Consider the following 20,023-nt stretch of genomic DNA (forward strand, 5'->3'; position numbering starts at 1 on the left):
TACCCCTAACTAATCAAGCTAGATATTTCACTTGGATGCAGCTCCATCACTGCTCTCTACATTAATGGTGGGGGTGGAAGGGGAATAGAACAAGGAGCTAAGAGAAACAGATAAGAATGAGAGAAAAATGTGTGAGGCTTGCTGGGCAGACTGGATGGGCCATTTGGTCTTCTTCTGCCGTCATTTCTATGTTTCTATGTTTCTATGATTTAAAACAATCGTCAGATATATTTTAAATCGTCAAAAATCGTTAGAGCCGCGATACAATAACAATTCCCCCGATTTATCGTCAAAAATTGTAAATCGGGGGAGGGGGGAGGGCGGGAAATCCGGCACACCAAAACAACCCTAAAACCCACCCCGACCCTTTAAAACAAATCCCCCACCCTCCCGAACCCCCCCCAAAATGTTTTAAATTACCTGGGGTCCAGTGGGGGGGTCCCGGCGCGATCTCCCACTCTCGGGCCATGGCTGCGTTAAGAGAAATGGCGCCGGTGGCCCTTTGCCCTTACCATATGACAGGGCAAAGGTAGTGCCGGCGCCATTTTGGTTCCTGTGACCCGATGTCACGAGTGCAGGAGATCGCTCCCAGACCCCTGCTGGACCCCCAGGGACTTTTGGCCAGCTTGGGGGGGGCCTCCTGACCCCCACAAGACTTGCCAAAAGTCCAGCGGGGGTCCAGGAGCGACCGTCTGCACTCGGGCCGTATTGCCAATATTCAAAATGGCGCCGGCGCTACCTTTGCCCTCACTATGTCGACATAGTGAGGGCAAAGGGAGAGCCGGCGCCATTTTACCCTCACTATGTCGACATAGCTGGCCAAAAGTCCCTGGGGGTCCAGCAGGGGTCCGGGAGCGATCTCCTGCACTCGTGACGTCGGGTCACAGGAACCAAAATGGCACCGGCGCTACCTTTGCCCTGTCATATGATAAGGGCAAAGGGCCACCGACGCCATTTCTATTAACGCAGCCGTGACCAGAGAGCTGGAGATCACACCGGGACCCCCCCACTGGACCCCAGGAAATTTAAAACATTTTGGGGGGTTCGGGAGGGTGGAGGATTTATTTTAAAGGGTCGGGGTGGGTTTTAGGGTTGTTTTGGTGTGCCGGTTTTACCGCCCTCCCCCCTCCCCCGATAAAACGATTTTTTAACAAAAAAAACTAAGACGATCAGATTTCCCCCCCCCCCCTCAGCCAAAATCGATCATTAAGACGATCGATCACACGATTCACATCCCTAATATTTAGGTGCTGAACCATAGATCATCCTATGTTCCACACTTAGAAATTTAAATGTGATTCTAAAGGCTATCGGCATTCAATGATGTTTTTCCAATGATGGTGTTACATGATCATATATTTTTAGGTTCAACTTTTTAACTATATGCAGAAGTGGATGAGGTGCCAATCTAGTGACTCAAGAAGTGGAGGACTGTTTGCATGTATCAGGGGCCTTCTCCATGGATGGCTTTGGTTGAAATTTGGTAGGAAAATCTGTTAAGAACATAAGAAACCGCCATGCTGGGTCAGTCCGATGGTCCATCAAGCCCAGCTTCCTGTTTCCAACAGAGGCCAAACCAGGCCACAAGAACCTGGCAATTACCCAAAAACACTAAGAAGATCCCATGCTACTGATGCAATTAATAGCAGTGGCTATTCCCTAAGTAAACTTGATTAATAGCAGTTAATGGACTTCTCCTCCAAGAACTTATCCAAACCCTTTTTTGAACCCAGCTACACTAACTGCACTAACCACATCCTCTATTATTGAGGTTCTAGCTCTCCTGGCAAATTGTATTCAAATATGTCCATGGCAACTGACCCCTAATAGGTTCCCACTATTAAAGTAATAAGTAGTCATAGCAGGGTTATGTCTGAATTTGTAGGAGTGGAAATGTACCTTTGTGTCATTCTTCCAGCATGCACTTTTCAATTTGTTTAATTTTTTTACTTTTCAATTAAATTAAATAAAATTCTATGACATATATACCATACAATACTGTAAATGCCATTGTTTCTGTGCCAGCTAACTTATGAAGCCAACCATGAGGCAACAACTTAATAGAAAAGTTTATCCCTCCCTAGTAGATCAAAATAATTATAATTCGATAAACATCACAAAGACCTTCCCATAGTTAACTCTCTTCCAACAGTAGAGGAGAATGAAATAGGAACAAAGATGAGAGAACAGAAACAAAACGCAAACCCATGAGGTCCTCCAAGCCTTTGTTATTTGAGTGTCCATGCAAACTGATCTTGAAAACCAAGGAGACAAACACCATGGAACTGCATGAGCACATAAGAAGGTGCCATACTGGGTCAGACCAAGGATCCATCAAGCCCAGCATCCTATCTCCAACAGTAGCCAATCCAAGTTACTAGTAAATAGATCCCATGCTACTAATGCCGGTAATAAGCAGTGGTTATTCCCTAAGTCAACTTGATTAATAGCAGTTTATGGACTCATCCAGGAGCTTATGCAAACTTTTTTAAACCCACCTACACTAACTGCCCTAACCACATCCTCTCGCAATGAATTCCAGAGCTTAATTGTGCTTGTAGTGAAAAAGAATTTTCTCCGATTTGTTTTAAATGTGCTACTTGCTAACTTTATGGAGTGCCCCTAGTCCTTGATTTATCTGAAAGAGTAAATAACCAATTCACATTTACCCATTCTAGACCTCTCATGATTTTAAAGACCTCTATCATATCCCCCCCCCCCCCCCCCCCCCCTCAGCCGTCTTTTCTCCAAACTGAACAGCACTAACCTCTTTAGCCTTTCCTCATAGGGGAGCCCTTCCATTCCCTTTATCATTTTAGTTGCCCTTCTCTGCACTTTCTCCAGTGCAACTACAGTATGTCTTTTTTGAGATGTGGCAACCAGAATTGCACACAGTACTCATTCATTCTATGATGCAGTGCTGCAGGCAGTGCACTGTGAGCTGTAATTTCTGTTTGCAAATAAGTAAGGAAGAATATTCATTTTACCATTTCTGATGCCTCTTAGAGTGCCTTGGAATTTTTACAGCTATTTTCAGGTTTGTTTATGGTCCAGTGGTCAGCCTCTTCTCCTCTTAGCTAGCAGGGAATAAGGACGATCAATCACCTCTGAAGCAGAGATCTTGTAGAGACATGGCCATGTCAGCTGTATTGGATCCATTATTGTGCTAATTTTATGATTTTATTGTAAATATGCTGTTATTGATATTAAATTTGTAATATTTAACACTATTTAAAAATATTTATTTATTCATACATTTTATTATCTATTTATCTTTTTGGTACCACTCTTGCTGTTTTCACATTTTTTTGTCTTTCTTCCTTTGTTATCAAATACAGATACCTCATCAGACGAGCCACTGACAAGAGCATTATCACAGTATCAAAGACCACCGGAAACATTGTAAACACAAAGACTCTTGACAGAGAAACCAGTGCCTGGCATAACTTAACTATAGCAGCCTATGAAATTTATCAAAACAGTAAGTAAACTAACTACTGTGGCAGGGATGGCCAACTCCTGTTTTGAAGAGCCACTCACAGGTCTGGTTTTCCAGAGAGCCACAATGAATATGCATGAGATAGATTTGCAAAGATATCTCATGCATATTCAATGTGGATATCCTGAAAACCAGGCCTGTTTGTGGCTCTTGAGGACCGGAGTTGGTGATCTTGGAGATCTATAAAATCTAATAGGGTATATTTTCTAACAGAGTATCTAATAATTTGGTACTTGGTCATCTCAGCTTCCAGAAAACTGAAATCACAAAACAAGGAACAGAAACATTAAAGGGGTTAATTTTATAACAGCCCTGATAAATTTACGAGCTGGTAGACCCTTAAGTTACACCAGTTACGCACGTAAATTTGCTATGAATGTTATTCAACAACTGGTCGCACAAAGTCACATCTGTTATTGTGCACGGAGAAAGTATTTGGGGTGAAATTTAGCACAAACTTTTTAAAATTGAGAAGTATATATGTAAATGCAAATCCTGCTCAGACGCCACCTCTCCTTGATGTGCTTAAAATTCCCTACGTACAGGGGGCATGCATGCGATTCTTGACCAGGCAAATTTTCAAAAGGGCCATTTCGGCGGGCACAGCACTGTTTCACCTGCCAAAGTCCCTTTGAAAATTACCTTGGCTTGATTTACTAAGGCTTTTCTCCCATCTGGTGTCTATGCAAAAAAGAAGCATAGTGAATCAGGCCCTAAATACTGTACCGTCGCAGTTATTATATAATTACACGCTGTAGATATATTACAAATTACTGGGCATGATCCCATTAAGTGCCCTGCAGAATTAAGGGATACTGCAAGTTTCTTAGCTGAGAATATCTTAAAGAAAAAGGAAAAAACTTTAATTGTAAACTTTCAACCAGAAATTCATTCTGTTTCCTTTCCTGCTTATTGCAGCTCCCTTGCCTGATAAAGAATCACATGTCCAAGTCTTCATTAAAGTTCTTGATGTAAATGACAATGCTCCAGAATTTGCTGAGTTGTATGAACCCAAAGTTTGTGAAAACGCTGCAGAAGGAACGGTAAATGGTTAATAAAAAAAAGAAAAAACAGTTTGTGGCTCCTGTTTAATCTTTCCAGTCTTCCTTTTAACTCCGCCCACCCCCACACATACTCTTGCTCCTGAACCATTCTCTCTAGTCTACTGCAGCTCCTCCTCATTGCCCCATGCCAGCTAATTTGTTATGCTAGTCCTACCCCATCCAGTGAGGCAATAGACAACCACACAGTGAAGCCCTCAAATCTGTCACAGAAGATCTTCGGTGGTTTCTCTCCCAGTTTCCATCATCCCTTTTACTGTGAAGGCCCATCCCTGATAATTTTCTACCTAGTCACAGACCATGTAGAGTAGAGCATTAAATCCTTAAACAAGCATCAGTTGCACAGTGTGGGGCAGATTTTTAATATTACGCGCGTGGGGTACATTTGTGCACGCTACCCGGCGCACACAAATGTACACCCAATTTTATAACATGCGCGCGCTGCTGCCCTAGGGGAGGCCCGATGGCTTTCCCCGTTCCCTCCAAGGCCGCTCCAAAATCGGAGCGGCCTTGGAGGGAACTTTTTTTTGGTCCCCCCCACCTTTCCCTTCGTTCCCCTATCTAACCCACCCCCAGCCCTGCCTAAATCCCCCCCCCCCACCTTATTTTGTTGAGTTACGCCTGCCTCTCTGGCAGGCGTAGCTTGCGCACACTGGCTTGCCATCCCCCGGCACAGGCCGCTGTGCAGGAGGATTCTGGCCCGCCCCCAGACCGCCCCCGAACCGCCACCATGCCCCCGAACACACCCCCGAACCGCCGCCACACCCCCAGCTACGCCCCCGGACCACCCATTTTTTAAAGCCCCGGGACATACTCGCATCCTGGGGCTTGCGCACGCCGCCGAGCCTATGCAAAATAGGCTCGGCGCGCGCAGGGGTAGGTTTTCGGGCGTTACGCGCATATCTTACGCACGTAACCCTTTGAAAATCTACCCCTATGTCTATAAATGAGAATTGATATATTGTGACAATTAATGTTCCCAGCATGTTTGACAGCTGACAACCATTTCAATTTCTTGCAGATAATTTCCCAAGTTTCTGCTGTTGACAAGGATGAAATGACTCCAGAAACGAGATTCACATATAATTTGGATACAGAGAGAAGCAATTTCACAGTGCAAGATAATCATGGTATTATGTTGCATCCCTTCAGAGGATATCAGATGGGGGATGGGGGGGACGGGGACTGGCAGTGCATCAAAATGGTTAGAGAGCGGAGACTCCATTTCAAATCTAATCACTGGCTCTTTCCACTGCTTCTGCTGTGACCTTGAGAATATCATCAACCACTGGCCCCCCTCCTCCCCTCTCCCTCTGCTAGTCCCTACAAACGCATTCTCCTGGCAGGAGTGAGAAAAATGAACACCTGTAGGATATTAAATGGAAATTAAAGAAAAGAAAAGAAAGATCCTTTGTTTTTACTATTAAAAAAACACTATAATGAGAAAAAGTAGGTGGTAAGAACAGGAAGCTATAAGTCAGCATCTATTAGCTAAAATCCTTCTTTCTTACCAGCTCTGTCTGAAAATCAAGGACATCACTTAGAGTCAAATTTAAGTTTGGCCGGAAATAAGGCAAAAAATATTTCAAAAAGCCTGTGAGTCAGTTTACTTGTCCAGTTTTGAAATGTTGCTTCTTTTAACCCAAATTTAATCCTGCATCTAGTTGATGAGTTCCAAACCCCTCTGGGTGGTCAAACAGATGGTATAGCAGGCCTCCTTCCCCCTCTACCCTTTTCCCAGTGCTGTCATTCACTCTGCACAGGGCTGACTTCACCCCTCTGTGGAAAAGTGTTGCTCCTGCATTCATTGTCAGAATGAGTTCCTGTTCACCTGGTGAACCCACACCCTGGGGTAAAAAGCTGAGAGAGCAAACAAAGGGTGCGACTCTAACAAAGTCTATTTATTAACAGGAGAGGAATGAGCTTCCACACAGTACAACTCCACAAGCTTTACAATGCAGACATTGCAAAACCCTAGGGGCAAAACTTTCTTCGCATTAAGAGTTCCTGGAGTGGTGGGAGAGTGGCAAAGAAAAGAATGAGCTTTCTCGAGCTTGATAACTGCTCTGATCAGATTCACTACTCACAAAACCAGGCACTTACCTAGAACCTTGTGTGGAAAAGGTAAGATGGAGAGCTCAGAAAAGGTTGTCCCTAAGGGCTAGTTCAAAAACATCCACAGTATTTTCTGGGATAGGCTTCAGAGATCTTTTTTTTGAGGGAGGATTCAGTTAGTTGCTTTGTAATTCACCCTGTATAAAATTTATGGGAAAGGTGGAATATAAAACATTTTAAATAAATAAATATAGCATCTCCTCCAAAACAAAAACCCTCCTTCTCTTGAGGTCTTTCCCTATATACACCAGGGGTGTGTAGGCCAAAAAATTTCATTTCAAGTTATGTATTGTCATTTGGGGATCGATTTTAATTGTCTTGTTTTCCCTTTTTTTTTCTTTTTGTTATATTTCAGAGTGTGCACTAACAATAGAAAAAAACCCAAATAATTGTGTTTTTTTCTATTGTTTCATTTTGAAAATAATAAGAAATGTCATAGACATTGACTTTGACTATATCGTATCAAACAAATGTACTTCCCTAATATACACCTAGGCTTTACAAATAACATCACTATGCCTTAAAGATACAAGGTAATGATACCACTGCATTAGGAGTGTAGTCACCTTTTGGTGACAGTGTTTGGACGCACATTGGTGCATGTGTGTTGGCCGGCGCATGACCAGGGACGCAGCGATTTTATACCTTGTGCACACATATGTGCATATCTTATCAAATAGCCTGGATGTGCATAAATGTGCGCCTAATTTTAAACAAGCCCGCATCTGGGTGCATAAATCATGCTTCTACCATGTAAATCAGGTTTTACCAGGGGTGCATGCCCACACTATTGCCAATTTAACCAGTTTGTCCACCAGTTCACCCAGTTAAGAGCTAGGTCCTGCAAGCCCCTCTGGTCAGATAGCTTATACAACTGGTATTGAAGGCAGGCTACTTTTCCATAGGCCACTCTGTATTTCCCCCTAGAGACCCCAGACCTTTAAAACCCCTGAGATATGGCTAGTTTTTCATTTTTTTAAAAACATACACCCCATCCCTAGAAGAAGTAAATGTATGCGGTACTGGACTTGGACATGGCTAAGAGATGCACACATCTCTTAGCTATGCCCATGCCCCACCCAAAAATGCCCATGCCCTGCCCAAACCACGCCCCTTTTGTATTGGAGTGAGATGTGCACACATGGGCAATACAAGCATATCTAAGCAGCTTTTAAAAGTCGGTCGGCATGCACCAGCCCGACTTGTGTGCTCATCTCTCGATTTTGGCATGTTGCAGGGCTTTTAAAATTCACCTTAAAGATTTGATTTCCTTGAACGTCTGGAAGGGAAAACATTCCACAGAAAAAAACTGTGCATGCAAGATCTGTAAATGGCCTTGTGGGCTTTTGCCCAATTCTTCAATTTACTAGTTTCAGGGAAAAAGTCCTACAATGCTATTTGCAGAAGATTTTGCATTCACAATTATTTCCTGAGAATTTATTTTCCCTTTCTGAAGCCATGTGACATGAAAGTCTTGGCCAAGAAGTCTCCAGTTTCACAATTTTGCAACTCTTAATCTACCAATCTGCAGGCTTCATGTACTTGTTTGCTCTCTGTTTGAATTTTAAATCTAGACCACACCAATGTCTTACCGAAACTGTTGGCTCCATAGTGATTGGGTTATAGCAATCACTATGAGGCCACTCCCCTTTGAAAGACATCAGAGAAATCAAGGAGCAAAATTAATAGCTACTTTTTTTCAGCCTAAAGGCAATTGGATAGCATATATGCTAGATTTCTTAATAAGGATTACAGTAAGGCACCTGACGATATTTTGGGCCGGATTTTAAAAGCCCTACGCACGCCAGGCCTATTTTATAAAGGCCCGGCGACATGCATAAGTCCCGGGGCTTGCCAAAAGGGGCAGTCTGGGGGCAGGGCCAGAGGCTTCCGACACAGCGGTCATTGCTGCTGTGTCAAAGGATCGCATGCCGGCAGGCTGCCAGCACGTGCAACTTGCGCCTGCCCAGATGCAGGCGCAAAAGGTATAATAAAACATTTGGGGGGTTTAGAGTAGGGCTGGGGGGGGAAAGGTAGCGTGGCTCGGCACGCACAATGTGCACATGTACACCCACGCACACCCTTTTAAAATCTACCCCTTTGTCTAGAACAAAAAGCTGCTATGGAACTAATTCTCATTACCACTGCTGAAATTACAAAAGGTTGAGAAAGTGTCACTAATATTTATTGTCTTAATCTAAAAGATCCCTGCTGCCATTGGAACAAAGCCTTGTCCTTTGGTCAGGTGACAGCTCTGCAGAAGATAGCAAGAGATGGTAGTTTGATAAAGCTGGCAAGCACTCAGCTGAGACAGTCTTTTTGCCATTCCAGCATCTGAGGTCATGGTTAAAAATAGGAGCCAGGAGTGCACTAGAAACCTAATCAAAGGACAGAAGGGCAAGCATTACAATAAAAAGAGATTACTAGTATTGATCTATTGTTCAGAGCGTGACATCTGGGGCCTGAGAAAGAAACTGGCCATCAAAGAATGAGGTTGCTCCTGAAAAAAACTAAACACCGCAGAGAGAGGAGGAATAATAAAGGACAAACCACAGAACCTCTATTATCCCCATAAGTTTTTTAACTTTCTTTTCTAAATATGGTTTAGCATATTCTAGAAAAGTAAAATGGCCTTCATTTCTGCTCTGTCTAGTTTGCTAATTCAGCCTCTGAACTAGTTAATACTGCTTAGAAATGGGGTGGGAGTGCACATTGCCTTCACTTGCGTGTTTAGAATTTGAATGCAATTTAATTATTCATAATAATGACTGTGGAAGCCCAGCTGAAGGTACAAAATGAAAAGTGGTATTCCCTACTTTCACTGTGTTCGTTTACCCAAATCATGGAGGATTCACAGACACAGAGCAACTTCCATCTGCATCCTCATTCCTAAACCGGTTTGTCATTATCTTTTTTTGCAGACAACACAGCCAAGGTCATCGTCAAATATGGAGGCTTTAGTCGGGAAGTGTCCAAAGTCCACTTTTTACCCATCGTTATATCTGATAATGGCTCTCCACCACAGAGCAGCACCAACACGCTTACCATTGGCGTCTGTACCTGTGATGAGAAAGGAGAATACACTTTCTGTGAAGTGGCCTCCAAACAAAGCACAGTCAGCATTCAGGTCCTGGTCGCTATTCTCGTCTGCATTCTTGCCATACTCAGTAAGTTTACAAGATTTCCACTTAAGCGCTTTTGATTTTTTATTTTTTTTTTTTGCAATAGTTAATATCAAAGGATCATAGAGAAGGCAAAATTTAAGCAGCCTGTATATATTCCAATCTCTTGTTTTTAGTAGATGTTTGCAAAGAATATAAAACTATACATTATAAGTTATCTAAGGAGCTCATACAATATGCTGCATCTACTTAGGATTAAATTGAATTATAAATCAAATGTATTGCTATAATTTACAATGATGCATAGTAAAATAATAGGACAAGGTCTATAACTGGCAATTACTTTACAACATTTTCAATATTAAGCTATACCACATTTTACAAGGGAATTCTAAAATACTTTCCATTTTGCTCAAGAAAACACTTATTTATTTAATTAAAACCACTTTTTATTTAATTAAAGAAAAAACTTATAGTCTGATGATCCTCAATTCTCAGCGGAGAACAATGTTACATCTACAATCAATAAAAAGCAAATAATAACAATAATAACAAATACAATAATAACAACCTTAACAGCCCAAAGTGCAACTCTGTATGTCTAACCAGGATATATGACAACTATAACAGCAATGAGCCTGGCCTAACAATGCTCATTGGTTAACACACTCCATAAAACAAAATTAAAGACAATATAAAAAAAAAAAAAAAAAAGAAAACAAGCAATACAAACTAGCAGCCAACACAACCCAGGACATTGATTTGCATGACTAGACCGTATAGATCGTAACCAAACATCACTATACCATCCAAACTCGAAGCACTGAAAAAGACTGAGAATAAAACAGCATGAAGCATGACAGCAGAAAAAGACCTTATGCCCATCCAGTCTGCCTATCCATCCAATTAATTTAGCATTGTAATTATAAGACAGTTTTTGTCTCCACTACTTCCACTGAGACACCGTTCCACACATCCACTACCCTCTCAGTAAAGAAATATTTCCTAAGATTTTTCCTCAGTCTACCCCCTTTCAACCTCATCTCATAACCCCCTCATTCTAGAGCCTCCTTTCTATTGAAAAAGGCTTACCTCCTATGCATGGAAACCTTTGAGATATCTGAATGTCTCTATCATATCTCCTCTGTCTCCTTTCTTATATCTTTAAATCTATTTCCATATGCTTTAGAACGAAGACCACTGACCATTTTAGTAACCACCCTCTGGACCAACTCCATCTTGTTTATATCCTTTTGAAGGTGCAGTCTCCAGAACTGTACACAGCATTCCAAGTGAGAACTCACAGGGTCCTATACAGGGACAATATCACCTCCCTTTTTCTGCTGTCCATTTCTCTCCCTATGCACTAAGCATCTTTCTGGCTTTTACCGTCATTTTATCAACCACCTGTTTGACCACCTTAAGATCATCAGATACAATTATCCCCAGATCCTGCTCTTCCTTTGTGCCTAGAAGAATTTCACCTCCAGTACTGTATCTTTCCCTTGGGCTTTTTCACTCTAAATGCATTACTCTGCATTTGTAAACATTACATCTTTGCTGCCAGATCTTAGACCATTCCTTGAGCTTTGCTAGATCCCTCCTCATGTTTTCTACTCCTTTCTGGCTGTCCACCCTGTTACAGATTTTGGTATCATTGGCAGAAAGACAAACATTTCCTAACAACCCTTCTGTTTAAAATAACCGGTCCAAGGACCAATCCCTGAGACACACCACTAGCAACAACCCCCACCTCAGAGAAACTCCATTTACCACTACACTTTGTCGCCTCCCAATCAGCCAGTTTCTAACCCAGTCAGCCTCTAGGATCCATACCAAAGATGCACTATTTATTTATAAGTCTTCTGTGTGGAACCGTGTCAAAGACCTTACTGAAATTCAAGTACACTACATCTAGCACTCTCCCTTGATCCAACTCTCTGGTTACCCAATCAGAGAAATTGGAGAAATTACTTACCTGATAATTTTGTTTTCCTTAGTGTAGACAGATGGACTCAAGACCAATGGATATAGTGTGCTTCTGATAGCAGTTGGAGACGGAGTCAGATTTTAATCTGACGTCACCACCAGTACATATACCCCTGCAGGAAGCTCTGCTCTTCAGTATTCTCCTTGAAAAGCAATTGTGGATATATGTGTGTCTGGATAATTTGATTAACTTGATTAATTTTGATTAACTTGAATAACTTGATTAACATGATTAACTTGAACTGGTTGATATGGCTTATACCTGGAGACCGCCAGTGCACTCAACCGAGAAACGCTGACACCTGGTAAATATGGGTGTCTTAATTAGAGGAAAGCATGGCTTACCTGTGTTTGTCTTGCTCTCGGTGATTGACACCGGAGGTTCAGTGTTTGGAGGCAGCCATGGGCAGGATACTGGTCCATCTGTCTACACTAAGGGGTAGATTTTCAAAAACGGCGCGTTGGCGTACTTTTGTTGGCGCTCCAGGCGCCAACAAAAGTACACAGGATTTTAGTAGATACGCGCGTAGCCGCGCATATCCACTAAAATCCTGGATCGGCGCGCGCAAGGCTACCGATTTCGTGTAGCCGGCGCGCGCCAAGCCGCGCAGCCTGCCTCCGTTCCCTCCGAGACCGCTCCGAAATCGGAGCGGCCTCGGAGGGAATTCGCTAACGCCCTCCCCTCACCTTCCCCTCCCTTCCTCTATCTAACCCACCCCCCCGGCCCTGTCTAACCCCCCCCCTACCTTTGTTGGGGGATTTACGCCTCCCAGAGGGAGAAGTAAATCCACGCGTGCCAGTGGGCCGCTGGCGCGCCTAGACGCAACCCAGGGGCAGTTCCGGAGGGCGCGGCCACGCCCCCGGACCGCCCCGGGCCGAAACCACGCCCCCGGGCCCGCCCCCGAAACGCCGCGTCCCGCCCCGAAAACGGCGCGCCGCTCGGCCCCACCCCCGACACGCCCCCGACACGCCCCCCTTGGAAAACCCCGGGACTTACGCGAGTCCCGGGGCTCTGCGTGCGCCGGTAGGCCTATTGAACATAGGCGCACCTGCGTGCAGGGCCCTGCTCGCGTAAATCTGGGCGGATTTACGCGAGCAGGGCTCTTAAAATCCGCCCCTAAGGAAAACAAAATTATCAGGTAAGTAATTTCTCCATTTGCTAGCATGTAGCAGATGGACTCAGGACCAATGGGATGTACAAAAGCTACTCCCGAACCGGGTGGGAGGCTGCCCGTAGCCCACTTAGTACTGCCCTTGCGAATGCTGTGTCCTCCTGAGCCTGGACATCCAGGTGATAGAACCTGGAGAAGGTGTAAATGGAGGACCATGTCGCCGCCCGACAGATCTCGGCGGGTGACAGCATCCTGGTTTCCGCCCAGGACACTGCCTGGGCTCTAGTGGAATGGGCCTTGACCGGTTATTGTAGAAGCAGAGGATTGCCTGCCTCTACGAAGGCCGCCTTGATTACTTCTTTGATCCAGCGGGCTATGGTTGCCTGCGAGGCCGCTTTTCCTTGTTTCTTCCCGCTGTGAAGGACGAATAGGTGGTCTGTCTTTCGTACGGATTCCGACCTTTCTAGGTATCGGACAAGGAGTCTGCTGACATTAAGATGGCGAAGACTGCGAGATTCTTCCAAGTCCTTGTGCTCGTCTGGAGATGGCAGCGAGATGGTTTTGTTTAGATGGAAGTGAGAAACCACTTTTGGGAGGAAGGAGGAGACCGTGTGTAGCTGTATGGATCCCGGTGTGAACCTGAGAAACGGTTCTCGGCAGGATAGTGCTTGAAGTTCGGAGATGTGACAGGCCGAACATATTACCACTAGGAATGCTGTCTACAAGGTTAGGAGTCGTAGGGACAGACCTCGGATAAATATGAAGGAGGCTCCCGCTAGGAAGTCTAATACTAGATTGAGGTTCCATAGGGGTACCGGCCACTTTAGGAGTGGTTGAATCTGCTTGACCCCTCTCAGGAAGCGGGAGACATCCGGATGAGATGCTAGGCTGGTGCCTTCCACTTTGGCTCTGAAGCAGGCCAACGCGGCCACCTGAACCTTGATAGAGTTGAGGGACAACCCCTTCTATAATCCATCCTGCAGAAACTCCAAGATCGTGGGAATTTTGACTGTCCGCGGGAGGAAGTCGCGGTCTTCACACCAAGCTTCAAATATTCTCCATATTCGTATGTAGGTCAGTGATGTGGAGAACTTGCGTGCTCGGAGCAAGGTGTCAATCACCGCCCTCGAGTATCCGCTCTTCTTCAGGCGTGTCCTCTCAATAGCCAGACCGTAAGAGAGAATCGAGTTGGGTCTTCATGGAGGATCAGGCCTTGCTGGAGCAGATCCCTGTGTGGTGGTAGAGGGAGAGGGCTCCCCGTCACGAGTCTTCGCATGTCTGCGTACCACGGCCTTCTTGGCGCATCCGGGGCCACTAGAAGTACTAGCCTCCTGTGGTGTTCTATCTTGTGGATGAACCCACCCAGTAGTGGCCACGGTGGGAAGGCTGATAGCAGGTCAGACCTGTGGCCAGGTCTGGATGAGGGCATCGATCCCTTGGGATTCTGGTTCTCGTCTATGACTGAAGAAGTTGGGGACTTGGGCATTGGACTGGGTTGCCAGGAGATGCATGGCTGGGATTCCCCAGCGGTTTACTATCAACTGGAAGGCTGTGGTCAACAGCATCCATTCCCCTGGGTCTAGACTTTCTCTTCTGAGGTAGTCCAAAGTGATGTTGTCCTTTCCCACGATGTGGGTGGCTGATATCCCTGGTAGGTTTGCTTCTGCCCACGCCATTAGGAGATCTATTTCCAGGGACACTTGTTGACTTCTGGTTCCTCCCTGGTGGTTGATGTAGGCAACTGTCGTGGCATTGTCTGACATGACTCTGACAGATTTGCCTCGGAGTCTGTGATTGAACCGTATACAGGCTAGTCTGACCGCCCGGGCTTCTAGTCAGTTGATGTTCCATCCCGACTCTTCCTTGTCCCATTGCCCCTGGGCCGTCAGTTCCTGGCAGTGGGCTCCCCACCCTCGTAGACTCGCATCCGTGGTGAGCAAGGTCCAGGTCGGTATGGACAGCCTTACTCCCTTGCTCAGATGGTCTTCTTGTAGCCACCATTGGAGCTGGTTCCGCACCTCCTCCGGGAACTGGAGGCGCACGGAGTAGTCCTGGGACATCGGGTTCCCCTGTGACAGTCGGGAGCACTGTAGCAGTCACATGTGAGCTCTTGCCCATGGAACCACTTCCAGGGTTGATGTCATGTCGAAGACTTGAAGGTAGTCCCATACTTTGGGGCGAAGACTTGTTAGCAGGTTTCGCAATTGGTTCGTCAGTTTTCTTCTCCTTGTAGGAGGAAGAATGACCTTGTCTTGTCTGGTGTCGAACCAGATTCCCAGGTATTCTAGAGACTGGGAGGGCTGTAGGCAGCTCTTGTTTGTGTTGACAACCCACCCGAGGTTCTCCAGTAGAGCCTTGACTCTGGTGGTCGCCTGATGACTTTCCTCTGGAGATTTTGCCCTGATCAGCCAATCATCCAGATATGGGTGTTCGAGGATTCCCTCTTTCCTCAGTGTCTCCGCTACTACCACCATAATATTCGTGAATATCCGAGGGGCTGTGGTGAGCCCGAAGGGTAGCACCCGGAACTGGTAGTGGTGGTCCAGGATCGCGAAGCACAGGAAGCGCTGATGCTCGTGATGGACCAGGATGTGCAGGTATGCTTCTGACAGGTCCAGAGATATAAGGAATTCTCCCAGCTGTATCGCCCTTATGACAGAGTGCAGAGTTTCCATGTGAAAGTGTGGTACCTTCAGGTAGCAGTTGACCGACTTGAGGTCCAGGATGGAGCAGAACATGCCCTCTTTCTTGGGGACGATAAAATAGATGGAATAGTGCCCAGTATTTTGTTGTGGCATGGGCACCGGCGTTATGGCCTTTAGGGTAAGCAATTTGGCCAGTGTGGTTTCCACTGCTGTCCTCTTGGAGGGTGTGTGAATTTCACAAACTTGTCCGGAGGGATGTTGAGGAAGTCCAGATAGTATCCCTTTCTAATGATGGTTAGGACCCACATGTTATCTCGACCCATCTTTGGTAGAATAGGGCAAGCCTGCTCCCTATGGCTTCTTCCTGTGGATGGGTCAGCTGATTCTCATTGCGGGGTGCGGCTGGGCCTGTGCCAGAGCCGGCTCCCCTTTTTTGTGTTTGTTCCGAAAGGACTGGCCCCTGCCTGTGGGGCGAGGGGCTTGATATGTACTCTTGTAGGGTCTGAAACACTGTGATCCTCTGCCCTTAGGTAATCAAGGAGTGGAGCATTGGCTTCTTTTGTTCTTGTCCTCCGGTAGCCAAGGTACTGAGGATTCACCCCATTTGTCGGCTAACTTCTCCAGTTCGCTTCCGAACAAGAGAGCTCCTTTAAAGTGCATTCTCGTGAGTTTCGTCTTGGAAGTCGCATTGGCTGACCAACTTCGGAGCCAGAGTTGCTTTCTGGCTGCCAGTACGGATGAGACACCCCTAGCTGAGGTGCGTACCAGGTCAGAGGTCGCATCCGTGAGGAAGGATACCGCTGGTTCTAGTGCTTCGACAGGCGTGGCGGCGTTTCTGGTCATGGATAAGCAGGCACGTGTTACCAAGGCACAGCAGGAAACAATCTGTAGTGTCATAGCTGATATGTCGAATGACTGTTTAAGGATGGATTCCAGACATCTGTTCTGGGCATCCTTGAGGGCCACTCCTCCCTCAACTGGGATGGTAGTGTGCTTTGTGACCGCTGAGACCATGGCATCCACTGGGGAACGCCAGGAGATCTACCAAAGGTTAGAGGGATTCTAGGGCCCATCCGCCTTTGAAACTGGCCTCCGGGGCATCCCATTCCAGGTCAATCAGCTGTTGTACGGCTTGCAGCAGAGGGAAATGGTGGGAGGCCTGACGGAGTCCCACTAGGAGAGGGTTTGTCTTCAGTTCCCCTATGGCACCAGTGCCCGGGATGGCGAGCTCCTTCAAGCTGTGAGCCTTTGGAGAAAAACGCCTCATGGTTAGGTAAGGTAACATTCCAGGAGGGATTTCCCCTTCCTCCAGGAATTCTTGATCCTCGTCCGAGGTATCCGTGTCCCCTATGGTGAGGCTTTTGGCCGGTAGAGGCACATCTCTGGGGAGCCTAGAGAGCCCTGAGAGGTTAGGGTCCTCTGGGGAAGGCTGTGGTTGTGCCATCGGTGGCGCCAGTTGCATGTGGATGAAGGCGTGAAGACCTTTAAAGAATTCCACCCTGGAAAAGGATCCTGGGTCTAAACTGAAAGCCGCTGCATCCCCAGGGAGCCCCGTTTGGGGGAGGCTTACGCTGGGGGTGGACAGTTCCGGTGTACTATCGGTGGATCCGGATTCCTTTACTGGCTGGGGAGGGCCTTGACCTGGTTCTCCGAGAGCCTCCTCGCACTGTCGGCACAGGGTCGTGGCCTCTTCATGCTGCGCAGCTCTTATGTGGCAGGCTGGGCAGAGGGCTTGTGCTTTGACCTTCTTGGCCGGTGGTGCCATGGTTTGTGCGCGTAGGGTAGCAGAAAGCCCCCTATAATGCGCGTGCCGGGAGGCTTAGTTATGCGGTCCGGGTGCGCCGAAGATGTGTGTGTAGGTCAGGATATGCGTGCCGCTGTGCGCAAGGACTGAATTTATGCACCCGGCACCGTTGAGCGTGCGGCTGTGCGCCCAGCCCCCTCGTGCACGTCGCTGTGCGCATGGCACTTATGCACACACCAATGTGCGTACTAGTAAGTTGTGCGCCCGGCTCGTCTCTGTGCACATGGCTCAGTTAGGCGGACAGGATGGCAATCAAGGGGAAATGGCGTCGGCGACCACGCGAGCAATATGGCGACCACCTTGGAGGCTCTCTACATGGGAGGGCCCTCATATCGGATTGGGATCTAGCCCGGACGGTGCTGATCAACCCGATAGCACAGACGCCGACTGGCAAAATGTGCAGCTTTCCGAGCCTCGGAGACCGGAGACTTTTAGAAAGTTTTCTACCTTACCTTGTCTCGGTGTTTTCCAGTTTCATTCCGGGCGGTCTCTGGCTGCGGGGGGAGAGGGAAGAGTACCTTCACCGCCACGCTCGGTGTTGCACCCGCTGCCTCTCAGCCACTCCCGTTGCCGGAAGCTAAGTCCACGCCAGGAACCGGCTGCCGGACCAAGGCCTACCTCTGAGGGATCGCGGAAATCACCTCAGGAATTCTCGACTGGGGGAGGGACCCATAGGTATCACCGCAGGAGAGCAGGGCTCGTCTGTAGAGGTAAGATTTCTTCTTATTTGGAATTTTCTTTGGTTTGAATACTCTAACGCTGGGCAAGCGTGTATAGAGTCTCAAACTGCTATGGAGACGGACAAATACTGAAGAGCAGAGCTTCCTGCAGGGGTATATGTACTGGTGGTGACATCAGATTGAAATCTGACTCCGTCTCCAACTGCTATCAGGAGTAGAGATGTGCATTCGTTTATCACGAATTAGGCAATTTCAACAAAATTGCTTAATTCATCGTGGTTCGGGGGACGCGAACCATGAAACGGATTTTCCCTGAACTTCAGGGAAAATTCGTTTTTCGGGTTAGTGCGGGGGGGAGGGGCACATTTATTTAAAAAAAAAACCACAACCCTTCAAATTTACTGTATTACAATCCCCCCACCATCCCAATTCCTCCCCAAGACTTACTAAAAGCCCTGGTGGTCCAGCGGGGTCCCGTGAGTGATCTCTCCCTCCGGGCCGTCGGGCTGTCGGGCCTACCATGAATCAAAATGGACTCCTGACCCCCCCCCCCAAGACTTGCCAAAAGTCCCTGGTGGTCCAGCGGGGGTCCTGGAGCGATCTCCTGCACTCATGCCTGCCAGTATTCAAAATGGCGCCGATAGCCTTTGCCCTTACTATGTCACTGGTGCCATTGGTCGGCCCCTGTCACATGGTAGGAGCACAAGATGGCGCCGGCTATCCATTGCTCCTACATTGTGACAGGGGCCGACCAATGGCACTGGGTAGCCCCTGTGACATCGTAAGGGCAAAGGGCCATCGGCGCCATTTTGATTTGTGGTAGGCCCGACAGCCCACCAGCCCAGAGGGAGAGATCGCTCGCAGGACCCCACTGGACCACCAGGGCTTTTAGTAAGTCTTGGAGAGGGATCGGGATGGTGGGGGGTTGTAATACAGTAAATTTGAAGGGTTGAGGTATTTTTTTTTCCGATTTGGATTTTTTTTTATTTATTCATTTTTCCAGTTTCGGGTTCGGATTTCAGCTTTGTTTTTGCCGAAAAACGATCCGTGGGAAAATGAGTTTTCCAACGAAGTGCCCGAACTGAAACCCGACCCGACCCAGAAAAACGAAACTCATCTCTAATCAGGAGCACACTATACCCATTGGTCCTGAATCCATCTGCTACATGCTAGGAAATGATCAGATTTTTCTCACAAGATTTACCTCTGGTAAAACCATGCTGCCTCAGATCTTGCAAGCCATTGGATTCAAAAAATTGCACCATTCTCTGTTTTAGTAGTGATTCCATTAGTTAGCTCACCAAAGAGGTCAGACTAACTGATCTGTAGTTCCCAGCCTTCTCCTTACTTCCACTTTTATGAATAGGAACCATATCCACCCTTTTCCAGTCCTCCAGAACTACTCCGACTCTAAGGAAGCACTGAAAAGGTCAGCCAGTGTTGCTGCCAGGATATCTAAGTTCCCTTAGTAAGAACATAAGAACATAAGAAAATGCCATACTGGGTCAGACCAAGGGTCCATCAAACCCAGCATCCTGTTTCCAACAGTGGCCAATCCAGGCCCATTGCCTTATCTATTTATTTATTTTATTTATTTATTTAAAATCTTTTCTATACCGTCGTTCAGTATACTACCATCACAACGGTTTACATAGAGGCACATATAGTAAATTGTACATGTATATGTTCCTATTATAAGTAGAGGGGGTGCCTTGTAGTCTCGGTAACATAGTTTCATAATAATGGCTAGATGTTCCGTGTTGTTCAATCTGACCTGTGACTATAATAAAGACTGTTAGTTTCTACATTCAATTAATGTTGTCGTGACAAACCATGACGTACTTACATAAAATGTGCTAGTGCTGTATAAGGATTTTGTGTGTACAGCTTTCAGCGTTTCTCTCTATCTCGCTCGCATTGTGAAAAGGCTTCTCTAAAGAGCTATGTCTTTAAGCTCTTTTTGAAAGTCTTGAAGTCTCTCTGTAATCTTACCTCT

General features: G+C 46.5%; 1 protein-coding gene across 3 annotated transcripts in view; it reads left to right on the forward strand.

Moving 5' to 3' along the window:
* CDH5 (cadherin 5) overlaps positions 1–20,023 on the forward strand; it is a 197,527-nt gene that overhangs the window by 173,725 nt on the left and 3,779 nt on the right. For all 3 annotated transcript variants that reach the window (XM_029608179.1, XM_029608178.1, XM_029608177.1), the window contains 4 exons: positions 3,339–3,481; positions 4,418–4,542; positions 5,582–5,690; positions 9,597–9,842. In XM_029608179.1, coding sequence (XP_029464039.1) covers positions 3,339–3,481; positions 4,418–4,542; positions 5,582–5,690; positions 9,597–9,842 — 623 coding nt within the window. The remainder of the gene's footprint in view (positions 1–3,338; positions 3,482–4,417; positions 4,543–5,581; positions 5,691–9,596; positions 9,843–20,023) is intronic.

This window comes from Rhinatrema bivittatum, chromosome 7 (genome assembly GCF_901001135.1).
Source record: "Rhinatrema bivittatum chromosome 7, aRhiBiv1.1, whole genome shotgun sequence".
NCBI lineage: Eukaryota > Metazoa > Chordata > Amphibia > Gymnophiona > Rhinatrematidae > Rhinatrema > Rhinatrema bivittatum.